Source organism: Megalopta genalis, chromosome 6 (genome assembly GCF_051020955.1).
Source record: "Megalopta genalis isolate 19385.01 chromosome 6, iyMegGena1_principal, whole genome shotgun sequence".
NCBI lineage: Eukaryota > Metazoa > Arthropoda > Insecta > Hymenoptera > Halictidae > Megalopta > Megalopta genalis.
The window spans coordinates 11,509,994-11,529,509 of record NC_135018.1 but is presented as its reverse complement, the minus strand read 5'-3'; the positions used below and the strand labels follow the sequence as shown (position 1 = coordinate 11,529,509).

At 31.1% G+C, this 19,516-nt stretch overlaps 1 protein-coding gene and 1 non-coding gene across 2 annotated transcripts in view; both read right to left on the bottom strand.

The window, feature by feature from the left end:
- Positions 1-5,865, bottom strand: part of LOC117226142 (limbic system-associated membrane protein) — a 246,509-nt gene extending 240,644 nt beyond the window's left edge. Inside the window, exon 1 of the mRNA XM_033480195.2 lies at positions 5,707-5,865. Coding sequence (XP_033336086.1) covers positions 5,707-5,800 — 94 coding nt within the window. The 5' untranslated portion in view covers positions 5,801-5,865. The remainder of the gene's footprint in view (positions 1-5,706) is intronic.
- Positions 5,866-15,380: 9,515 nt separating this feature from the next.
- On the bottom strand, positions 15,381-15,542 carry LOC117226309 (U1 spliceosomal RNA). Its single transcript, XR_004491757.1, has one exon. It is a non-coding gene; the product is annotated as a U1 spliceosomal RNA (small nuclear RNA).
- Positions 15,543-19,516: the final 3,974 nt, after the last annotated feature.

Genomic DNA, 19,516 nt, shown 5'->3' with positions numbered 1-19,516 from the left:
GTAGAGTTTGATCGCTCGATCGGTTTCGCCCATATACCTTCTCTCAATAAAGAAATAAAATAAAGTCCTTTTAAGCAAAGTATTAGAATCATATTCATTTTCATTCCATAATCCCAACAATTATAATATAATATAATAATATATAATTAGGAGAACATTATACCGTTGAGTAAAAATTAATCATATTTAGTTGAATATGAATCAATCAAATCTAAGAAACACGCAAAATCTGTCAAGAAAGAAATCGCACTAAACAAAATTGTTTTCATTTATATTTCATTGTCAGAACGTAGGTCCAATCTCTGCAAAATTTCATATTCTTACAAACTGTAAGATGGAAGGAAGTAGACAGATATTACCACAATGCACGTTTCTAATAGGTAAGAAAAATCAACATTAGTTTACTAGTGTTGATATGGGTAAAATACTATGTATACTATGAATAAATATGACAAAAATATTGATTGGATATTGATACTCTTCAGGATTCGAAAACAATTTCTGATAACTTGCACAATCACTATAGCTATAACACTTTCTATCTCCGAAATTAATTTACATTTATAATTAGAGGAAGGCAATGAGTTATTTAATAATACTATGTACACTTCTCTTCTAAAAAATACATATCGTCATTTCACTGATTTTGAAGTGTTTTATAGTTAATTATAGCCATATAATTAGTTGCAATACTAATTATAATTTTAATACGTATCGAGTTAAGCAAAATCATTCTGACTAATGTATGGATAAAATAATTCTGTACTTGTTAATCTTGAAACAAAATAATTTGAATTATTGAGATCATTCATTCCCGGAATAGGAAATTAAGCTTTCGGAAAGTAATAACATTTCTTGCAGACTATTCAATTATATCTACAATTCAGATTTCCTTGATATACCAGTTCAGTACTTAATAAATTGACACGGATTAACATTTAAATTCACGACTGGTCGAATCCAAAGATAATACTTTGACTCCTTAACAAATACGCTATTGAAAACCGTATGACCGCGAATGCGTCGTACGGAGCGAGTAATTAATTCAGATGGTAATTATAACGGGCCATGTATTTCACCGGGGTAATAAATGTGATCGGTCAAACACTGATCCTGAACAAACAAATTGGTTTTCCGGCCTCTCTTGAAATTCATCGACGCGGAGTAATTTTCAATCATACCGAATAAAATCTGATCTGTACTATTCCCGAAATAACGTGAAAATTTATCATCCGCCGACGATGTTACCTTCTCTAAAATCATTCGCTGTAATCGTAAACGTTTTTCGTGTTTTTTTTTTTTTAATAATAGGATTACACACGCGTAATCCTATTTCCGGCATTAACAATTTCACAATTCCATACTTTTCCAAAGATATCGCATTTTTGAGAATTTAATGGATTCAGTCCTGGAACATTAATACGTGACATTTGCCGAATCGGATAACGTTATCGGTTCAGTTTCCGAGAACAATTACATGACTTTTTTCGTCATCGAACCATTGATATCAATGTCTTTAATTTCCTCCATTTGTATAGAATATATTTGCACTCAAGTTTAATGGTCCGATGCGCTAGTAAAAGAGTTAAAAAGATTATAAAGATTAAAAAAAAAAACCTATGATATTAAAACTTATAATCTTAATAAATTGATAGATTTACTACCCCTGCACTTTTTTCTTATCTTTCCTTTGTTGGTTTTCTCTTTTACATTACTTTATACTAGATTAAAAAACATAACTCATCGTTATTATGAAAAACAATTAACAATTATATAAAAATTATTGTATCTATATATGCATTACCGATATTTATTTACAACAAAGTCTTCATATGATCAGCTATTTTGAACAACTTTTTCGGTATAAAAAATGTCGCCCTCTTTAAGTTGCAGAAATATGTATCTCGCAGGAAATTGGAGCTACTACTACATTGAATCTTGCGTATACGTGCATGCCCCGTGGCAACGTATGCGTCAACCCGGTGCGGAAGTTTATTTACTGTTTCTATAAACGCATCACGGAAACTAATGAGCAGTCTATATAGTGGAGGAACCTTTTAAAACAGATGATGAAGTTTAGGTACTTAAACCGGACCTAGTCAGCCGTTAATTTGGTCGCGTAAGGGATGTAACACAGACCTAACTTATACTTACCATGTTGGCAAATTTATAATTTTTGGATCTGGGTTAGATCTGAATTAAGTACGACTTAGAAGTTAGGACGAAGTTAGATTCATGTTAGGTCCAAGTCAGGTTGAAAAGATAGTTTACAGAAATACTAAATAAAATTCCGCACCGGGTTGACGTATACGTTAACATGGAGTATGCACGAACACACAAGATACATTAGTAGCTGCAGTTTTTTACAAATTAAATAATCACGATCCAAGAAGGATCCTGTTGTAAATAATTAATTTATTATCTACTGTTATAATTACATGGCAACGGAATATCGATTTTTTTCATAGAACCTTAAATTAACGATCTAATTATAAAACAATGGTAATGTTAAAATGACTGATATCTACTGTGCAAATAACTTCACTTATTCATGATAGGATTTGCATTATGGAAGCTAATTATCTACCGAGGAAACGAAGTATTCCAGCTCTTACGACGCAGTAAAATTATTGCGAACGTGAAAATCTCATGATCCATAAAACCGCTCGCTGTGTATAAATTACAGAAAAATCGATAAAATAGTACTATTTGCTGATATAAAAGACAGGATGTGGCACAAAAAGCACTCTAATAAATCTGCAGAAGACAAAAAGGTGTTACCTATACATTACATTTCTCACCGTCAATAATTTTATAAAACATCTTCATCTCCTATTATTTATTGTTGTTTCTTATGCAGTGAAATTAAATGATAGAAATCATTATAAAAACTTAAAAAGAGTTACATATACTTAATAAAAGAAATAAAAATAATGTATTATTTTACATACAACTTCTTTTTCAAGAAAATTTAATTTTCGTTTATTATAATTCTCCATTTCAATATACTTAGCTGAGACTTTTTCCTATGCTAATTGAATGCATTTGAATGCACACAATACAAAAGTAACTTACTTATGTTGTTTTCCGATTTCAATGATACAATTGTAAGAACTTTTACATGCAATATTACTGTGATCAGGACGTTAAATTTATAATTCTTTTAGGTCACTAAAAAGAACTAGGAAAGGTACACTAGACAGAAGTACGCGAAACACGAATTTACTCTTCCAATATTTTGTGCATTTTGCATGCACACTGGCATGTATCAAATTTCATGCAGCAGGTCAAAGTCCATTATAGTGAACCGTCATAAATCAAATAAAATTTCGATCAAATAAAGAAACTGTGCTACACGATATTTACGTCTGTATTTAAGCCGGAAATTATGTCGTTGCCAGGATAACATAAAGATCGAGAAATTAAGAATCGATTTTCCCATTTTTTCATTGCCTCGAATTTTCGGATTCAAATGATCCATATATTTCATACGTGCATTATGCTGTTCTTTAATATCTTTCATCTTTTACGATTTACTAACGATATCAATTCTAGAAACATTTTTATATAAATTATGAACTCTAATAAAATAGCATTATATTATTATAAGAAATTATTAGTAGCTGATTTCATTTTTATATGTGAAAATAATGACACCCTTTTAGATTTGACTGATGATAAATAAATTTTATAATATTATATTCAATAAAATCTCAAATTCAATATCTTAGTAAATTTTGAAATTATGATGGCAACGTTATCAAAATACCAGCTTTTTCGATCGAGAAAGAAATACGAGTATTATTTTGACACTCAGAAAGAGATATACAGAAAACAATTTACGAAGGATTTCTTGGTTCAATCTTATTCTACTTACTAGACAATTGTTATTCTTGATCTTATTCTACGCGTAAAATAAAATACATTTTTCTGCATGTAACGAGACAATAATATTGCGAAGAGAAATTATATAGCATTATTTCTGCATACAAATCTAAAAGTAATTATATTAAAATAGATATCAGAACAAATTTTATAAAAAAAATTTTCTCAGAAACAGAAAACAGATTTCTCAGATTACTCTTTCCACATTTCGTTTCAGAGTTTTTACTAAATAACAAATACGCTTTTACAAAATAGAAGTAAAAATAGTTTCGCAAAAAGAAAGTCCCACCATCTTCAATATCCTTCTAATTTTATATTATTCTCTACTGTAAATGCCTAATACCTAAGAAGTAGTATGGAAAATAAATTTGATCATCGAGCAACCACGATTCGAAGTAACAAACTATATTTTATTTCAAATACTATTTTGTTCAGCATCATTTCAATCCTGTTCCCACAGCATCTAATGGGGAGAGCACCCCAAGTGTTATGCTGACCATTTATCGAACCCCTGACAAATCGTAATGTTCGCCAAGTCGGGTATGTCAGTTTCACTGTGCTAGCTGCAGAAGTACTTTTTCATTTACACAAATTGCCTTACCACATTCAATATAAAAAATTCCGTATTTATAACGTAAAATTGAGAAGGCGCTTTGTGTCTAAAAATATAAAGAGGATAACTTTAATCATTAATGTCTTCTTAGTAATTAGTACACTGCGGGTTTTGTGCATTTATGACAGAAATCGCTAGGTGTAATTTATAACAGCAAAAATACTGAGAGAATGTAAGAGTATCGATGTATTACACCTGTCTTATTGCAATCATTAAAGAAAGAGCACAGTTATTATGTGACCTCTGTTTTCAATGATTGGGGGAAACAATTTTATTTTGAATATTTAAGCTTAAAAAGCTAGCATTTATGGCTTCACCAGTGCTACAATATATCGAAGATTTATTAGGCGGCTAAATCTCAGATTGTGTCACTTATTCCTCAAGTTTACTTTAACTGCCTAATTCGAGACAGTTCAAACAGTAAATAAGTCAAACGTAATTATTTGTTAAGATCACAAATATAGTGATCGAATTAACTCTTTGGAGGGTACAAATTCTGAAACTTGTTTTTATTGAACATATTAAGCATAGGATTGTTTTGTTATTAATTAAGCATGGGAATTACAATTACATATACTTTGGTATAATTTTTCACAAAATCTCTCAAACAAATCTCTCGTATTTGTTTCTAAGTAGGATTTTTTAACCCTTTCAAAAAATTTGCGACATCAATTTTCTTTCAAATTCTATTCAAATAAAGTAATCATTTTCAACATTATGCTAACAAATAGGAAATTTTGAGGAAATTTTCCGAGTACAAACGCACAAAAACATAGATAAATTTTCAATGAATTTTAATACATTTTCAAGTATCTTCAGAATGCAACGGGTTAACCCTCGATAAGTTTCCCTCTCAAGTGTTAAGCAAAGTGACAATCCACAATCCAAGTGGCAAAGCCATAATCCAAAAAAACTTATAAAATGACAAGAAGCTTTTTGAAATATCATTCTTTATCTTAAAGAGCGGGTTGTTTTATCCAAACGAAATTACGAGGAACTTCTCGCGTTTAACACTTTCTCCCGTGACATACATTAATAACTAGCGACTGTAACGTCACAGAAATTTCCGTCACAAACCGATTTTTCAAGAGTCCGTCGACACCGGTAGGAAACATCTCCTTTTGGCACTGATCAACTTCGGCGGCAAAACGACCCCAGACGCGGCGAACGCCATCGAAACATTGCGAAATAAACGTTCGTTTACTCACCGACTAATTCCGGGCGCACACCTACCAACAACGTAGTCACTACCAGAAGAGGCACCTGCGGTCCACGCGTGCACAAACCACGTTTTTCACACATGATTCACTGTACGGAAAACACGAAACACACGTAGCGCTTGCCGCGTCGAGACTGAAGTTCGGAGCTCGTGGAATTCTCTGTATATCCTAAGCGCACGAGGATCCCCCACCCGCGCCAGTTGAACCCGACTCGGCCGAGGGTTCGCCCCAATACGAAGCACCTTGTTCACCCCACCCCCTTCCGGCACTGTGCTCAAAGAGACTGCTGTCAATCGGCTTGAGTTCTGCCTATACCTCGTCATACTTACGAATCACCCTTACCTAATTGTTCACCGATCTAACGGCGATCGGACAAAATGACAGCACGCACATGCTACAATCAACCCCTCCACAGCACGGTTCATTCGTTTCATGTTCTATCGAACCCGTGTTAATATCGTGGCTGCGAAATCAAAACCAGCAAAACAGAAAGTAAATATTATATTAATTATCAATTTAAACCTTCTGTTTGTTACAAATCCTAATAATAATTATTAAATAATAATTAGTGTACTCGAACACTTTACAACGAAAACATATGGTCTTAAATCTGATAAAAAAAAAGTAGTGCAATTCTTATGAACCGGTGTGGTGGTCAACGTGTTCAATAGAAACTAAATTTAATGCAACCAACCCTCTTATATATATATAACACGGTATTCTAAGAACACGCTGTACTTGAAACTTAATTTTTATTACAATCTATTAACTTTTACGTTGATGTCTGTTTGTTACCATTTCTTTAACAATGATTTATATTCTGATAATGTTATAAAGTTCCTGTGAATGTCCATTCTCTGGAAAGGTTACATAAAGCGAACTTTGTTAGAATCTGTAAAGTGCAAGAAGGTCACAGAACGAACTGATGTAACAAATCTTGTCTTATATTATGAAATAATTTGTTAGTTGACATTAGTCAGAAAAGTGCACCTATGTAGTGTTGTTGCATCTATGTATGTGTTTATATTAAAAATTGATGCACCGTAAATATGCTATGAGACGAAGCAACCTAATCATTCCACCCTCTTCAGGCAATTTGTTCAGAGAAACTGCTGTCAATCGGCATGATTTCAGCCTATACGTCGTCATACTTACAAATCGCGCTTACCTAAATGTTCACCGTAATAACACGATTCAATCATTCCGTCCAGAGCTGGACAATATTCGGATAGTTTCGAATCAAAATAAATTCTTCCTAGACAAATATTTGATTCAGAGAATAATTATTCATTGTTTGTAAGATCTTATAATATAATTGATACTATAATGGATTAATTACTTAATCGATCACTTAATCCGACACTGTAAGTCACAGAATAGTATTTATAAAATGCGTATTAATTACTTACAAATCGTAAACGTAAAAAATCGCTACGATATTAAGGGATCATTCTCTTAAACGTTGCAAAATGTAACAAGATCAATCCATTTTTTTCAAGGTGATGATACAACTAACGGCACGTTTCTTTCCGTAATTGATTTATTTACTTCTTCATCATACAAAACAATGTTTCTTATCAAATACATACAACATTCATGACAGTTTTAATTAACAGATAACAGTTTTGATTAAATGCTTCTTGGATTTACCTTACCCTCCATAATAACCCATTGAAAAATGGGTTAAAAAAGGAAGGAAGGTTAAAAAAGGAAGAGAAAAGAGCTCTCAATCTTCTAGATTGAACATGTCTTAATCTATCTTATTTTTATCTAGAATCTATCTTGAAAATTCATAAAATGACAAATGCTAAAATTGCAAAAACTGCTTCATTCTTACTTTCGGTAATTTGTTAATAAAAGGAGCATTAAATCGAAATTAAATGTAGAAATTTTGCTCTTTCAAATGACACTACTAAAATAGGTGCACCGAGTTGCGTTCGAATTGCAAATTAACAGCGAATGTTAAATTATGCAAGATTATCCAAAAGTATATGCGAATCAAATACCTGAACTTATGTGTTATTCGAAAAACGTAAGAAATATCAAAATTATAGTTTGTGCAATTTGAGTACCTATTCAGCACACGTAATTCCATCAAAACTATATTTCCAATTAGTTGTTGATGCAAGTTTCGGTTAGTTACGAGTTTAAAAGGGTAGCAACTCTGTTTGTCATTATTTATATAAAAAAGTGTAAAATATACGTCCGTGTAACCTACAGTTCGACAATGTATCAGGTGAGTACATGAAAATGGTATGTTTATTTAGTAATGTATGCAGAACGTTCTTTATTTCAGAATGATGGTACTTTTAACCCTGAAGGGTGTGCCACTTAACGTGGCCATCTCAATTATTTTCGATATTAGTGAGCCGAAATTTTTTTTCACAGAAAATACGATTTCGAGCCGTACTCATTCAATGGCAATCAATACATAATAGGACCACATGCACCGGAAAGGCGACATTGGTTTACGAGCGAAGATCCTTGAAAAAGGGATTTCTCTGAAGGATTTTTCAACCCTTATCAAGGAAATGAATTTAACGATCCTTTCGGTAGGAGATTGACGCAACATAGCCAGAGGACTTATACTTTGACCTCCGGACAATACAGAACTGGACCCGTACTTATTGTTACAACAGAACAGAACTTCTGATTAGAACTTCGTGGACTACTAACTTTGCACAATAATTATATAACAATTTCTGACTTGAGCTGCAACGAACTTAATGGGACTGTGAACTTTTAAGTGTTTAGGATTCGGTCGTTAGCTTTCTATAAACCGAGCTATCGTTTTCATAAACCAATAAGCAACATATTACTTTAATATATATATATATATATATTTCCTAAAGAAATATGTTCTTTTTCAGATTTACTTATTTAAGCTGCTCGTCTTTAAGAACTAGGTCGGGAATGAGGGAATAAATGAATTATGATCCGGGAATGAAATAAAAAAATTGAAGATTACGTTTATTGAGTTTGAGCGTCCAACTATTTCGTATAATTAACAAATTTATCGTTTGAATTTTAATTGGTTTAATTCTTTATTTGGCTTAGTTGTTGGACGAAAGATATTTTCACGGATAGATTATTGTTTCTGCATCCATTACTAATGAAAAACTAACAATTAAAGTTCGACTAATTTTGTCAAACTCAATGTATTGCACAATAAAAAATATAAAATTTTCCAAGATTGTACAGCAAATGTACAAGTTTGTTATAAAAGCTATAAAACTGTACTAATATTTCTATTATGTAAATTGAAAACAAAAATTTTGGATGTATTCTTGCAGAATCGATTTGATGATTTCAATTTTCTGGGAAATTCGATTATCATGATTCGATTCAGAATCGATTCTTTAAAGAGAATCGAACACCACTAGTAGTGACCTTTTCTTCGCACGCAACGATTCGACGCTCTCAACCAAACAATTAACGATCAGTCTTCGTAGCCAACTTCGTATTGGTTAATTACTGATCGCTGTTGCCAACCTTACACATCTGATTCATGTGAATTCATGAGAAAAAGAAGAGATAACAAAACACAGGTTATATTTAAATAAAAAAGGAAAATAGGAAAAAATTAATTACTGCCATGAGTGCTGAATAACTGCTCATAAATCTGTTCCTGGCACCCAGAATTTAGCAGATCACTTTTACGATTACCATTCACGCAGCATCCATAGTCAATCTGACTTTATTCATTTTTGTTCTTCTTTCCAATGGCATAACATTCATCTGTTTAACTCTCGATTGACAATTTTTAACATTTTCAGCTCACCCGTACGAACTCGATTGCGGTAAAACATAGTTTCTATATTGTGTTGATTGCCATCGATGGATTTCAGCTACTGGTACAACAGCAAACCGCTCAAACCGCATCACTGCTCGTTGTTCTTCTTTGATCTAAACGGAAAGCGAAGCGGTTGCGGTTAACACGGTGATGACAACAGAAGAAGTGACAGAAGAAGATCAAATCTCCGCTGGATCCAATTGATAAGTCTGGTCTGCGGCAACAATGTAAGTAACGATTCCCGTGTTCTTCACTTGTTTTTGCACATAAAATCCTCCCTTTCGCGTTTACAGATCAATATCCCTACTACATATTTCCACGATCTTGAAACCGACAGAGCAGTCAGACATGGTTAAACGACTGCGTGTGGGTCAAGTATGCGCGTACAATAAAATCCATCAAAACAGAACAAGTATGTACAAATGATAAAAATCTAAATTTGGTTATTAATAATAAATTAATAAATTTTAAAAGACAAACAAATTTTACAGAAAATTACAAATTTTATTTTAAGAAATTAACAAATTTAATACAAAATTAATAACGCATAAACTATTCATAAAATTAGCAATACTAAACTTAAAAGAATTATAGTACTAATAAAAAAAATAACAAATTCTACTAAATGTTATCCGTTATTTTAATTATTATCTAAAATTCTTATTAAATAAACATCAATTTCATGAAAATCAGTTAAAATCCATATGTCACCCATATGTCATATTCATATGTTATCCACATGTCATAAGTCACAATTTTTTACTTTCGAAATAGATCCTAAATAAAAACTACAATTGTCTATTAAAAAGTATATACATTTAAATAAGCAATTAAATTATATGGAAAAAATCACGAGTACATAAAAAGTCAAATCTCTGCTAAGGAAGTCGCCGTTACGCGATGATATTAATAATTAATATTTTGCGAACTATTAGCTGTTGTCTTTCAAAGAGGTAGACTAGCACACTTGGCTTGATGAGTACTGCAATCTGCCAAGGGCTCATTAAAAAGTTAGTGTAACGCTTGGAGAGTTCCCCACGCGAGACCAAACTCAACATCATTCAGATAATTGTATAATATAATATAGATAAGTTTAATCATACTCAATTTGAATTACTGTAAATGAGTTATGCATTTTGCATAACTAAAAATGGCACAGTACGATATCGATGTGGACTTATTTACGCCGGAAGACGGAGGTTATTAATTTTGATAATTAGTAAAAAAGTAGACGTAAGTATTTCAAACACCTATTGCATAATTCGTTCAGTAAAAAGGATTACAGAACAAAACTCAAATTTCAAATTCTTAAAATCCATTTACACAATTTTTAGCATACCAAAATGGTGCAAGTGTTTATTTTATAAATAACCAATAGAATGAGTGTATTATGCAGTGTTATTTACATATTATTATATATTATAATCTTATATCATTTACACATTATTATTCATCATTATTGAAACCATTTTTTCCCTGGTATTGAATCTTCTCAATTACAAAAATTAGTCGATACTTATTATCAAAATATTAAAAATTAAATAGCAGATGGAACACAACTATTTTTCAAGTAGTTGTAGATCGTTTGTGCGGTACATTTATAAAAGTTTGCTAACAAACTAACCGAAAAAGAAGAATGCATTAGAAAGAATTTATTAAAATAACAAGAACGGTATACCTCAAGCAAGCAATATAACTTTGTAACAATAAAAATAGTAACAAGCACTATCAAAACGAAGAATATTTGCTCCCAATAACAGGCTCCACTGAGAATATAAATTATTATCTGTTTCACAATGCACAAACTGGAACTCGGATTTTAACTGATATTTTTATGTCATAAGCGACTATAAATCTTTTTTTGTCCGCGGTCCATTAATACCAACACGGGTGTTAGCATTTCCATTTTTGCCCTATAGATCGCACAGTACTGTTGGAATAATAGCAATAGTGGCAAAAAATGTTTGAATCCAAGGATTTCTTTTCCTTGTACTGCTTCTGTTCCACATCTAGAGATTGAGCATGGCCTCGAAGATGCTTTTCCATCCTGACTTTTTTGTGAAAACACTTCAAGAGCTGTATTCGCTTCGATAATCCACAATCAATCTACGAATTAAAAGAAAATAAACTTGTTGACATTGAAGTATCTTACAGGAAATGTACCGGGAACTTGAAGTTCATTTTCTAAATTAGATTTATAGACTGCTGCAGTCGTAATCGTGGTAGATCTATCGATTTGTTTTATAGAAAATAATTTTTTGTGTAAACTTCTATAATACAGAAAATTTTTCCAAAATTTCTGACCATTTTATGCAAAGCAACGTCACTTAATTGCAATTTAAAAAAACAATGCAAGATTTCTTTATTTAAACAAACATAATGGTATTTCACTTGAACTATTTTAGTTAGGACAACAAGCTTAGCGATACTATTTACTCTCCGACAGTTTTTTACTCGTTTATAACACGGAGTTGCCAAACTTAATTTACATAAAAAATGAACATTCGACATTTCAGTCTATAATGCGATAAAAAATTAGTCCGTCGGAACTAGTTTGTCAGAGCGAAAGAATGTTGTTGCCCTAGAAAAATAATTTCTATGTAATTTTTACGTGATAATTTTGAATAATTGTGTGTTTCCGTATTATAATACCTAATATTATATCATAAGTATATACATATAAAACAGAGTGAACCATTAGACAAGAAAATTAATTTTATGTAAAAGATAATTTAGTGTTCTTTCTGCTGCAGATTTTCAGAAGTATTAATCCTTTCTTAATTTCATCGCGCAAAAAGATTTTCTTTCAAGAATTCAGTACCAACATATAAATCAATATATCCTCGCGTATTAAACACGTGTTAATTCTATTTTATACCTATTCATACATTTAATAAAATACAAACCAAAGTTTCTTGATAAAATACGAACATTTTAGCCATAACTACAAATTACGAAATGGATATCAAATTATAATCTATATATTGTAATAATTAAATAGAAAGTACGTTCCATTTGGCCTCATTACTTAATATTTTATCCCCCTTTGACTTACCCGACCACTGATAGCGAAAATCCTGGCAACTAGCCCATTCCGTATATTTTTGCAGCTAACCACGCATACCGAGATTTACTTTTAGCTTATTCTGTAGGACATAAAGATGCATGTATATTTCGTACCTGCATCAATCGAATGACAAATACTTCCATTCATTAATATCCATTTAACTCTTTAATTCGTATCATTTTGATATTATTCACAGACGAATGATTTCAAATAATAATTTACTCAATCAACCTATCACAATGTTTTTATTTTAACCCTTCTCTAATATAAAATTTGCAGCAATTATGTAAATATTTCTTAGGATTTATAATTGTACATTTAGATGTATTTTATTGAATAGAACTCTTAGTTAATGATATCAATGTTTCTTTCATTTTTACTATAAAACCATAGAAACCGTATAAAATCATAGAAGTGAAAATTTACATTGACATTTCTGTTCTAGTAAAGATATATGTGTGGCTTTACTAGTATGTGTGAGTGAACCACACGTGAGTGGTTTTTCGAAGTTTGTCTATCTATAGTTGTACTCTAACTCTAAATACTATACATATTATACCTCACGAGTCAATTGGACTTTTATATAAGCGGTTAGAAGAGCAGAGTATTTAAAACAAAGTAAAATTATGTGACGGAATGAATTGACCTACAACACTGTTTAAATTAATGAATACCGATATCAGTTACAAAAATGAAATTAAAAAGGAACCTGCCGCGGTGACCTGAATTTATATTAAGTAATTGAACCGAAACGCATAATACGTTATGGATACGCTAATTAACAACAGCGAATCTTTTTTGACGTTTTAGCAATATTATCAATGAGAGCTATATAAGTATACATGTTCTTGCTAAATTCTAATTACCCGTTTCGTGTCGACGATACGTTAACTCAATTTTATATCTACAATATCAATTAAATCAGTGCGAAAAAGTTGCTGTAGAATATCGAAAAATTATGTTGTTCGCTTTTTTCACTGTACAGGGTAGGTCGGAATTCATAGTACAACCGAGCAGAGGATGATTCTACTATATATATATACTTCTATCACCTATATAATATTTTATTATAATATTTGATTTTATTTATAATATTTAATATGTGAATATAAAATAAATAATATTAAATTATAACAAACAGTGTAAGACTTCGGTTTGTTCTATTAATCCATTTTGCACCGTAAATATGACCTACACGAATTTTCTTTTAACACATCTATTGATATACTTCGATCCTCGTGAGTTCGTCTCGACGTCGAATTCATCTTGACGAGCATCCGGTGGTCATAAAAATCAACCTCTTTTGAGGGTCTCAAGGGCTCTTCCCAGTACACATTCACCTAGCCTGGATGGTATTTGAACGTGCACGACGCGAACACCACACAGTTTATATGTGTCGTTGCGCAAATGTGGACTTCGCCTAAGGCTATTTTCATAGCAGTGTGGACGCATGTCGCGGCTAGAAACACGTATATTTTATTTCCAAAGCATCACGGAACACGCAACTACCTCATATTAGTGCAAGATTTTTCACAGTTTCACAAGCAATTCGAAATCTAATCAACGAGAATGATTCTGTGGACGCACTTATGAATTTTAAGTGTAAATTAGGTGGAAATAAAAAGTAAAACATTATGATTTAGTTTCCTTTATCAAATTATTTCCGTATGTTTTTATCATGGGACTAAAAATATTATTTTTACTAAGCATTTCCAACTAGGTATATTTGTAGTACATTAAATGTAAAATGAAATCAAAATATACCTTTGGAAACGTTACTAGCCACGATAACGAAACAGCAATAGAACTGCTATATCTTTTAATATTGGACCATTATGCAGTGCCTATTCACTACAAATATCTTTTTAAATGACCATCGAACGATGCTATTGAACTATTGATCTCCAAAAATGTATTTATATATGCTTCTCTTCATATTTTCATGTGTTGTGGATGTAAAACATTTGAAATCGCGCAAATTGCGTAGTGACGTACTATTGAAATTTTCACTAAATAAGTCCACGTTCCAAATAAATTGTATCGTAGAATATTTGTGCACAATAAATTTTATTAGGATTCGTAAGCATGCAAGAGGATTGAAATAATTATTTTCATCAATTTTTACTTTCCAGTTTCAATTTTCTTAATTATAGTTGCGAATTGTTAGGGCATTTTGATTTAACAGTCAACGTGTACAATTACCATTATAACAATATTGCTTTACACACATTTTGTTCAAAATCTCAGTCTTCTTAACAAAACAAAAATTGTATAGAACTCAACCGATGCTTAACGTTTCACTAAAGTTCTCAAAATTTTATTGATATCAAAATTTTCCGATCGTGTGGCAACATTTCTTCTTCACTTCAATATTATTCATATTATTATGATACATTTCCTTACAAGTCAAACATTATTTATATACTCGGTAAACACACTCATCGATAACTTGGCGCTAGAGGTTAGGAGAAAATCAATAAAAATGATTGCGATTACGTATCGCTTAATACTAAGGCATGACTCACTCATTGTATGCGTTACCTGTAATTGTCGTTCGTGATTTTATATCTTATTTATTTTCTCTACTACCTTCTACTTGACAACAGATCTTAATTTTATTCTAAACTAAAACTTACTATACAATATTTAACAAACGTGTTTAAAAATTAATCAGTCAGTCATAATATCATACCTCCATGTACTTCAAAAAAGATAAACAACAAATGAAACGAAATCTATTTCTATGTAAATAGTTATCAATACCAAAGAACCTCCAAGTATTTTATTTTGCAAATTTTTTATCCGGGATAGCGCGAACGCAGTCCCGACTAACAAAAATTATACGCCCGAGATATCCACATTAGGGATATTCGCAGGGGTCAGCTCAACCTTAGTGCAATGGAAGAGCCTCACCCTGGAGGAACCGCCTTCATGATCACGGTAACCTCTACGCCAGGTAAGTATGCTTTGCTCCGCGTCTGGACGGTATTTAAAGCCTGTACTGTACACTTTTAGCAGCGAGAAACTCGTCATCCGCGACGCACTCTGTCGGCCTCTCTGTGAAGTAACGTTCTATATCTCTTGAGATGACGTCATCCCTATTGAACAATGTGCAGATCTACTGGGTCTTGGCAACTTGTTATTGTACAACAATTGTCAACAAAAACGTAATATATTCTTGTTGTATTTTTTTATGTTTATTTAAGTTACGATTAAGCAATTATACAGTTAATATATTTCAAGTAATGTGGATTTTATTCATTTACATATAAGCGCGAATATTAAATCCATCAGTAAAATTTAAGAATATTATTATATTATTTTTATTTATTAACAATATTTTTAAAAAAGATACAACTCCTGTTTCGTGCATTTGATGAAGACAATTTTTATTTCATTTTATAAAGTCCTGCAGTCTAGTCATAATTCGAGAGTTAATTCCAAAGCTTCAAACGGTAAATGTTTTAACAATTTACCGCACTTCATTCATAGGATCCATTCAGATGCATAAGAATTAATTGAATGTAATCTCATAAAAGTTTTACCTCGTTGAATTTGCACATATTTCATTTTCACAGTGATATTCGCAGCGAATATCGAATACAAAGTACAAAACGATGAATATTAAATTGCAAACATTTACATTTAAACAATTTTCTATATAAATAATAAAAGAAATTAACTTTGCTTATTGGTCTTTTAAGATATTTAGCGAGTGTAAATATTTGCATGATATTAATGAATCATCACTGAAAACTAATTAAGAAAGTACTATTTAACTTTACAAAATTGTACTGCTGTAATAGCTACGTCATCTGGTGCAGACAACATTTAACTTGTATTCATTAATTGATTTGAAGTCATTTTTGTAAGTATTCAATGCATGTATATCTTTTTACCGACTGATTACTTTTCATTTGTTTACTTACTTACCAATCCATGAATTTATCAATACACAATACAATTATTGAATTTTGATTATCTTTATTTACATGCCCATGGTGCGAAACTTTTTAATTAGAATAAAAATCTGCAAAATTATATTAACAAGTACAATAGAATACATCCAATAGAATATATCCTTATATTTAAAATTGCTGACGACTAGTATTAATATAATTAAATCACATTTAATTATTTATTTCGATCTTCATAGTATTTTACTTTCCAGTAATTGTAATATGAGTTAAATATCATTCTATCGATTGTGCATAATGAGTACACAGTGTATAAAGAAAAACATAGTTTATAAAAACCATCGTTTTCATTATTAATAATAAATTTCCTTGGACTATGCTGCACATATCAATGAAGAGATTGGTGTCAATTGTCACACGTCGTGTACGATTGTGGTTAACCACGCACGTTGCTGGTTATCTAGTGATTAGCTTGAGTCAAGGTAGGTCAAAATTTATCTACGATACAAACAGGAAAGTCATATTTAACATGCAAGAACGATACAGATTCCACTTATGGAATTGTACGCTCTCTTTTAAGATACAGCATGTAATCCCTTTAACCTCTGCATTATAAATTGATAACAATTAAAATCGAAAGACTACATATTTTGTATAGATCGAACCTAATGATCTAACCATTTTAATCATTTTTAAATAAATGTCTATTTTACGTTGAAGATATTTTATTGCAATTGGTCTCTTGTACTAAACAGCATTTATTCAGATAATTAGTCTTTAATAATGCTAAATATGGATACTGTACAACAAATTTTAATTTGATTGAAGATTTGAAGAGATGTTTCAAATCTGTAAATTTTATTTGAAGAAAGAATGCAAATCTGCAATTTTAGAAATATTTTATGCTGATTCTACAATATTACTATGAAATACTATTTACAAATTTTCAATTTTACAAAAAAGCTTTCGCAATATTTCTTATACAGTGGTTCAAGTAAATAGTTCTAAATAAACCATTTAAAACTATAAATTAGTCAACTCGAAGCATGTGATGCGTAACATTAAAATAAAAATTGTAAGTACATATACATATTTATCGTATACATTTTTCTGCATATCGCATACTGTTTTGTACTGAATCGTTGTGATCAGAATTCGTTTGGTCGAACCATCTGTTGCTACGAGACACTCCGTTCAGAATGTCCGGATAGTAGAACGTTCAGATATTAGGGTACTAAAATACGGGGATTCCAAGATAAAAGTTCCTATAAAGAAGAATATTACAGAACTATTTGCCCTTTAATTTATACAATCTATTGAATCTTTGAGGTGACTACTTAAAGAAAAATTAAGTACATAATATATGTTTAATAGCAATTTGTTTCGTTTATGAATGGCAATATTGTCAGTACATGAATAAAATATAGAAGTCAATATAAAAATAAAAAAGAAACAGCGTCGCTTTCTGTGTCTACGAATATCTATGTACATATCTATCATTTCTTTTATCTTCTCTTTAAACATAATTTCCTGTTGATAAAAAGAGATAGTAAATACATAAAATAGAGCTACAAAATATTAAAAGTTTTATGGTATGAGATTCGGAATTGTCCTAAAAATTCTAAAAAATTAACGATTCAACAATAAAATGTAGAACAGTACATATTCCTCAAATTATTATAACATGTTGCAACTACTTCCTATTGTTAAAAATAAATAACAGGTAATAGAGAGACAAGATATGAAAAGTTTTATGTTACAAGATTCTAAGCTATTAAACAGGTTCTAAAAAATGAACAACTGAATGAGAAAATATATATAATTGTTTTCTTGTCTTTTAAGACAGTCAGCAACAAGTATTGAAAACAATAAAAAATAACGATCAGTATCACAGCTTTAGAAATTCTCCCTGTTGACGATACATCGTATCGATACTCTTCATACTTCCGTTAATCTAAGAATGTAAACAAAGATACGTTTGAAGTTGTTGATAAGACCGAATCGTGGGGCTATGCGATATACATAGATTATGAACATTATCGCGTACCATTCTGAGTCGCAAAACGAAAACATATGAAGCCCATGAACCATTAATACACATAATATCACCATTCCATTCTCTTCCATATTTCAACTTCTGATTTTGAATTAACGTGTGAAATTAGTTAGTCTCCAATTGACCACGAGCCTTTCAGCAACAATAAAATGTAACATTATAATCACATAGCGTATTCAACAACGGATGGACGAAAATAAAAAAGATGATTCTTCATGATAATGCAATACGAAAGGATAATCAAGGATAACAAGATCACAGTATCATTTCTCTATTTCTAGTTGAAAATTTTTCTGATCCATGAATAGTAGGACATGTAACAAAAATGTTATGATTCTATGAATCTATGATAATAATTTCATTTTTATCATATTTTCTGTGGACAGTAAAAACATTTAAAAGACAAAGCAATTTTTATAAATATTACGATAAATTGTGATCATATTCAATATTCTTTATAAGATAGAATCGCATAAGAGTAGAAATAGAAAAATAGAAATATGCTCGTGTTTAAATGGTTGTCTCTGTAAATATATGTACATATAACGATTGTACTTTGATTTTTAAACTAGAATATTTTCAATTGCATCATGTTGCCCTAAGAACTCAAACGAAAACCTGTCCACGATATATCGTGTATCGAATAAGATCTTTGCTACTGTAAATCAAGACATCAGATATTAATACATAATTTCATAAGACCAGTGAGTGCTGATTGGTTACGTCGTAAAGGGGACATGCAGACTGTTCGTTCCTAATGCTTCCGACGACTTCCACAATCCAATCATTGAACCATGTCAACGCGATTGTCTCTTAAGCTTCTTCGTATTAAATTCGTCATCCTTCAACAATAAAAATTCCATTGAAGAAAGATGGAATCCAAGAATTACTACTCTACCTCATATCTATCGCGCTGTTATAAAGAAACAAATAAAAAAAAGCTAACGTGAACATCCAATCCATAC